Source organism: Phoca vitulina, unplaced genomic scaffold (genome assembly GCF_004348235.1).
Source record: "Phoca vitulina isolate PV1807 unplaced genomic scaffold, GSC_HSeal_1.0 scaffold477, whole genome shotgun sequence".
NCBI classification, from domain to species: domain Eukaryota; kingdom Metazoa; phylum Chordata; class Mammalia; order Carnivora; family Phocidae; genus Phoca; species Phoca vitulina.
In genome coordinates this window covers 15996-22613 of record NW_022590164.1, presented here as the reverse complement: position 1 = coordinate 22613, position 6618 = coordinate 15996, and the positions used below count along the sequence as shown (strand labels likewise).

General features: G+C 61.0%; 1 protein-coding gene across 1 annotated transcript in view; it reads right to left on the bottom strand.

The window, feature by feature from the left end:
* Positions 1-718: 718 nt before the first annotated feature.
* Positions 719-6618, bottom strand: part of LOC116629257 (cilia- and flagella-associated protein 46-like) — a gene marked incomplete at its 3' end in the record, with an annotated part of 20355 nt that continues 14455 nt past the window's right edge. Inside the window, exons 5-9 of the mRNA XM_032399554.1 lie at positions 3424-3652; positions 3186-3306; positions 1861-1984; positions 1559-1689; positions 719-846 (exon numbers count right to left, since the gene is read on the bottom strand). Coding sequence (XP_032255445.1) covers positions 719-846; positions 1559-1689; positions 1861-1984; positions 3186-3306; positions 3424-3648 — 729 coding nt within the window. The remainder of the gene's footprint in view (positions 847-1558; positions 1690-1860; positions 1985-3185; positions 3307-3423; positions 3653-6618) is intronic.

The following is a 6618-nucleotide window of genomic DNA, read 5'->3' as shown; positions in this document are numbered from 1 at the left end:
CCATTGCTCGGACACAGTCCCTTCTGGGCATCTGTCCCCCGCCCCCCGGCCACTCCGCGAGTGTGCGGAGATACTGACGGCGGCTGAGGGCACCGGCACGGGTGGAGGGGCCGCACACGGGGGGCGGGGGGGGGGGTGGACGGCCCTGCCGCCACCGGCTGTCTGCTCCCCAGCACCAGGCTCTGCCCCGTCGTCACCGTGTCCCCAGCTCACGGCACAGACTCCATCAGAGGCTCTAGCCCCACTGACCCCAAGACAAACAGTCCACAGTGGCCCCAACGATGGTGGAGTGACAAGATGTCACCACGGATCGCCTCCCTGGGTGCAGGTGCGGGTGGTGTGGCGGAGAGCTCAGCCCCGCGGCCCCAGCGCTGACCCCGGGGCCGCTGCGTGCCCACTGCGGGAGGCAACGGTGAACCCCGGAAAGGCCGGCCCACCTCTGACGGGAGTAGATAAAACACGCACACCTCACTCAAAGTGCGGTTGAAGCAAACACCCCCAAAATGCAACCGTCACGTTAGTACCTCCAGAACTTTGGGTGCCAGATTGAGAAATGATTTCTAAGGAAAAATAGATATTAACACATAATCACAATACGTTTGTGAACCCAGGAAAACGGCCCTCCTCTGCACTGCCGTTTTGGGAGACGGTCTTCGGGGGGGAGGCGCAGGCGCCCATGCTGAGTGCACACCCACGACGCCGCGGAGCAGGGACGCACCTCTGCACTGATGAACCCCACCTCCGCGAACTTCCGGAGCAGGGTGGGGGACACCTGCCTCTGCAGGGTGACCTCCGACTGGCCCCAGGCGTCCTGGGCCTGGCTGTCTCCACCCTTCTTCTTCTTTCCTGAGGGAAAGGGTCGCGCTCTAGCCTCGGTCTGACATGCTCGTCTTTTCTAGCAAACAAAATACAAGGATTCCTGGCCCAGGAAGGGGCCGGAGGAAAACTCCCCAGTGGGCAAGGCTCCCCTGAGGGGGGGTGGCTAGGGCACTCCGACAACACATTCTTGGTTCTGCTCATGCAGTTCTGCCACTCGAGAAGCCCCCAGCCCCGTGGAGCCTGCGGCACCCACGTTCCCAGCCATCTGGGACCCCTGGCACGTCCCTGTGTCCTAACTGTCCACTAGACCGGAACTCCTCCGGGGAGCTGCCCCCCACACTCCCGAGAAAGTCGCCTGGCCACGCTCGGCCACGGTCACCCCTGCCCTCTACCCTCTGCCCCCAGGCTCCCAGCCCAGCGGCCTCGGTTCTCTTGCTCATAGCAGGTGCCTTCCCTTTTCTGAGCCCCTGATGACCTCGAGTGACCCGAGCCAGCAGTCAAGGGCGAGACAGCTGCATGGAGGGCCCGATGGGTCACGGTGAGCTGGGTCCCAGCAGAGATGCACTGACCCGCACCGCGGCCTCCACTGGGAGCCTGTCCCACTGGCCACCCTGCGCTGAGAGCCCCTGCCCAGCCGCTGCCCGCAGCGCCACGGCCTCTCGGCTCCGGGCTTCAAAGAAGGCGCGAAGCCCCGAGCGGTGTCTGGCTGGCGCGCGGGGCGGGGGGGGGGGCCTGGTACCTTTCTTCGGCCGCACCAGCTTCTTCACCTTCACGTTGTCATACAGGAGACAGAAGCGGCTGGCCGCCCGGCACACATCCCACACTCCTTGCCTCCGGGCGACTTTGGCGAGCTCCGCCCAGATCTGGATTCTGCTCACCAGCCAGCGAGGAGGGCAGCACGTGAGGGGCGAGAGATCAGGAAGCTCCCAGAGCTGCCGCCGCTGCACGAGGGGGCACTGGTGGCTCCACGCGGGGGGCCCCACGTGCCTCCCTCCAGGGCGCTGGCGCCGGGTGCCCGCGGGGCTGCGACTCCTCACCCACCTCTCCTTGTCATTCTCATTCCCCAGACGCCGCAGATGCCCGGCAGCTTTGTCCACGCTGATCATGTGGTGCCGCGCCTTGGCAAACAGGTAGGTGAACCGGCCCCTGGATTTCCCCATGGAAACTGAGGGTGGCAATGGAAATGCCAGGCTGACGTCGGAACAGTAAGGGACCCCAGGACTGGGAGGAGCTGTGTCTGTGTCCCGGGGACCGGGGGCCGCGGGCATGGCTGCCTCCTGCAGCAGCCCGGCTCTGCTGGCTCTGGTGGAGCCTCTCTGGTGGGCTCTCCCTCACACCGGCCCCTGCCCGACACCCCCCACCCACCACCCTCATGGCCTGACCCTTTGATCTGCTCGGCGGTGGAGGCTCCTTTGGTGCACGGAGCCCAAACTTCAAGAGCTCGGGCTCCCTGAGCGCTGGGATGCCCGGCACATGCCAATCCCCCTCAGCCAACACGCCAGCCCTGGGGAGCAGCCCTCGGAGCCCCCTGAAGCCCTCTCCATGCAGGGCCGCAGGGCCTCCTCCGGCCGGATTATTGGCAGGCCGGCAACACGCTGACTGATCAGAGCATGTCAGGTCTGCTGACACAGCCCTACCCTTGCGGGGGTGAGGTGGAAACCCAAGGTGGCACGAGCACACCCCAGAGGAGCCCCACGGCCAGCAGAGAACCATGTCCCAGAGCGGGCCTCTCCCACCGCTGGGGCATGACAACTGGGGGAGCAAAGTCTTGGGGCAGCCTTGGGTGGGGCTCCCCGGCCGGGCACAGACCTGCTGTCCACAAGGACGTGATGCGCTGGGCAGATCAGTGATATGGGCAGAACTGTGCCCCCCAAAAGGTATGATGAAGCCCTAACCTCCAGAACCTCCAAATGTGACCTTATTTGTGTCCTTACGGGGGCAATCAAGTTAAAATGAGATCATTAGGGTGGGCCCTAATCTGTTATGACAGATGTCCTTAAAAAGGAGGAACTCTGGACCCAGAGAAACAGGTACAGAGGGAAGATGGTGTGAAGACACGGAGAAGACTGCCATCTGCAAGCCAAAGGGGGCTGGAGCCGCCCTCCACCCGACCTCAGGGGGAGCTCCTAGCCCTGCTGACACCTCATCTGGACCCCGGGCCTCCAGCCCGCCTGGTCGGTCCTGCTGTGAAGGAGCTCCTTGGTGACAGCGGCCGAGCTGAGACCCAGCCTGGCTTTTTCAGAGCCCCAGACTGCACGCACATCAAGGCCTGGACAGGCAGGTGCGGAGCACAGCATGGCCCCCACATGCCAGGGCGGCTCCTGAGCAGAAGCATGCTGGGCTCCAGGCGTGAGGGCAGTGTGTACCTTTGGCCTCGTTCTCACCGTCGAGCACAATTTGGAAGGTGTCGGGGGCCAGCGCCAGGCCTGCATTCACCAGGAGAGCCCGCTTCTTCCTGACGCTATCTTTTGGGATAGCTTTTTTTGCCTGCAACAGGAAGAGGTGGTATGATGAGCGGGCTCTTACATCGTCTAAAGCGACCCTGTCCCGGGCTGTTTGCAGGCCCCCAGTCCCTGGGCAACCCTGCAGAGGCCATGATGGCACCTGCTCAATGGCCATGATGGCCTTGTCCTCAGCACGCTCAGGGGACTGGTACAGCATGGTACACAGGTGCAGCCGGTTCAAGGCCATGGTGAGCTTGTCCTGGTAGAGGCCGAGGCTGTCCAGGAGCATGGCCTTCTGCAGGTGCTGCATGGCCGGCTCCAGCCGGTCCTCGTCCTCCTCGATGTGAGCCATCTCCATGTGCACTTGGCAACGGAGCAGGACCATGAGGCTGGGGAGGGACAGCACGGTGTGACACAGGCCCGGGGCATGCTGACTTCCTGTGAGACCCTCCCGGCGCCTGGGCTTCCCAGCATCCTTCAGCTCCCGCCCGGCTTTGCCCGGAGGACTCACACGGGGGGACGAGCAGGGAGGTCCCTGCAGAGCAGCTGGGACCTGGGCTCTGGGGCTGAGAAGCAGCAGGTCAGCAGACTGGGGACCGTGCCAGTGAGACCTGCTGGGTGGAGGGCTCAGCGGACACGGGAAGCTTGTGATGCTGCCACCACCACCTCTGTCCGTAGGTACCGTTCCACCCACCATGCCCCACCGCTGCCCGCCGCCGCCGCCAGAAGCCTGCTCTTTGCCCCCCAGGATGGGGCCCTGCTCTGGTCTTGGCAGCTGAGGAACACCCCCCACTCAGAACGGCCGCCACGTCCCACGGGCCCTCACCCCTGCCTGGCTGCTTCTCTGGTGGGCCTCTGCAAGCATCTGCACGTGTCACTGGAGTGTCCTCAGAGCTTTTCCACCCACAACAGGCAGAGACCCCACATCACAGCCACTGCCCTGGGACACCAGCATTAGCAAATCCGACAAATCCGGCCGAACGCAAGTTCTGCAGGACCCTTGAACTGGCTGAGCGCAGACGGAGGCGTAAATGCCGCGTGGTATGCCTGTGACCTCAGGGACGAGGACGCAGGAGTGCCTGGGGCTCCACCCACGCCCGTGAGGGGTCCCTGGTTAGTGCGGGGTGAGGTCCATGCGCCTCGTCAGGGAACCAGGTTCGCAGACTCTGCCCAGAATGGGCCATGTTTCTGGGGCAGGCCCTGCCCTGAATGATGCTCCTCTGGGCAGCATGCGCCCAGACCCCACAGTGGGAGACCCGTCCAGGGCTGACCGAGCACACGCACAGCACGGGGGCTACACAGAGGGACAGCCCGCGTCAGGAACAAGCTGGCAGAGCACGGGGCCGCTGAGCCAGGGAGGCGAGATCGGAGCTCAGCCTGGGCAGTAGGAGTCACAGGAGGACGGAGTGAGGGGCTCCGCAGTGCCGGGGCCTGTCCATCCCCAGACATGCTTAACTCAATACCTACTACAACAAAAACGAACGCTTCTCCAAAGAAGATGGCAGAAGCCAAGCACTCCATAGTACATCACCCACAATGTCCAGCACACAACAAATAACACTAGATGTGCAAGGAAAGAGAAAAGTGTGACCCACAGTCAGGATACGGGAAGGGCCAGATGTTGGGTTTACCAGATAAATCCTTCAACGCAGATATTAAAATACAAATATAAATGTATTCAAAAACCTGAAGGAAGACAATACTAAGGACAGAACAGATATGGAATCTCAGGAGAGGAGAACCCGCAGAAACTGGAGACACTAGAGCTCGAAACCAGAATATCTGAAGTTGGAAAGCTCCTGCTTGGGGCTCACAGCAGGCTGGAAACAGGGGGAGGAAGAGCCAGCAATCCTAGAAGTCATCCACTGGAGGAACAGACTGAACAAGATTTTTAAAATGAGCAGAGGCTTGGGACAGGCGGGCTGTATTCAGGACACATGCGAGCTCAAGTCCCAGGAGGCAGAGATCGAGGATGAACAGATAACGGCTAATAATTTCTGATGAGAGGCCCTGTCACATGCCTGAGCATTTCAGTAGACCCAAGCAGGAGTTTTTAAAGGCTCCGGGGAATACCACAATCAGAACTCTGAAAACAGAAAGGAGCAGAAAGGCGCGTAGCGAATGGCAGGACGACGCTGAAAACAGTGCACCCTTTTATCAGGAACTATGACAGCCAGAAGAAATAAAACAGCCTCTTCAAAGTGTTTAAAGAAGAAAAAATCTGTAAACCCAGAATCCAATAACCAGTGACAATAGTCTTCAAAGATGAGAGTGAGGTAAAGTCAGTTTCAGATCAACAAGAGTTCTTCACCTGCAGGACAGTCTTTAGGGTGAAATAAAGCAGGTGGGAGAAGGAAAGAAGAGCCAGTGGGATCAGCAAAGTAGGTAAACATGAGAAACTACTATTTTCCTCTGTAATTTTCTTAAAAACAAACAAAACCACTGGCTGTGAGACCAGATGACAGCACTGCAAGGTGAGGTAGATCTGTTCATACGTAAGATACACCACACCACGTCCAGACGTGAAACCCACGACCACAACAGCACCAAGGCAGTGGGTGCAGTGAGCGGGGAGAAGCGCTGCAGGGCTCCACCATCGGGACGTGGGGAGGGGTGCACAAGTGGCCCACGTGGACTTGGCTGCCTGAGGACCCGTATTACTAGCCCTTGCCTCGAGCAACCCGCCGCCCCAGGACCCACAGTGGAGAAACGAAGAAGCCAGTGAAGGAAGTGGGGCAGGATTCTAAAAATTAGCCTCAGGGAAGGCAGGGAGGCAGGGAAAGAGCATCAGGAAGCAGAAGAGACGGCAGAAAGAAATGAGGCCAGAGACAAGCTCAGTGCGACACCAAACACAGAGGGGCTAGAGCTCCAGCCACCACACACATGGTCCCGGTAGATGAAAGGAAGATGCGTGGATGCTGCCCACCAGACGCGTGCTTCAAAGCCTAAGAGAGCATCTGCTGCCCCTCTTCTCCCTGCTCCACTGTCTTTGTAGCACTTAACACAGCCGCCTACTGAGAGCAGCGTGGAAATGCAGGTGTGGGGGCAGGTGTAGATGGAGGTGCGGGCGTGAGTGAGGTGTAGATGGAGGTGCGGGTGTGGGTGCAGGTGTAGATGGAGGTGCGGGCGTGAGTGAGGTGTAGATGGAGGCGCAGGTGTGAGTGAGCTGTAGATGGAGGTGCGGGTGTGGGTGCGGGTGCAGGTGTGGGTGCAGGTGCAGGTGCGGGTGCAGGTGCGGGTGCGGGTGCAGGTGCGGGTGCAGGGCGGGTGCGGGTGCAGGTGTGGGTGCAGGTGCGGGTGCGGGTGCGGGTGCGGGTGCGGGTGCGGGTGCGGGTGCAGGTGCGGGTGCGGGTGC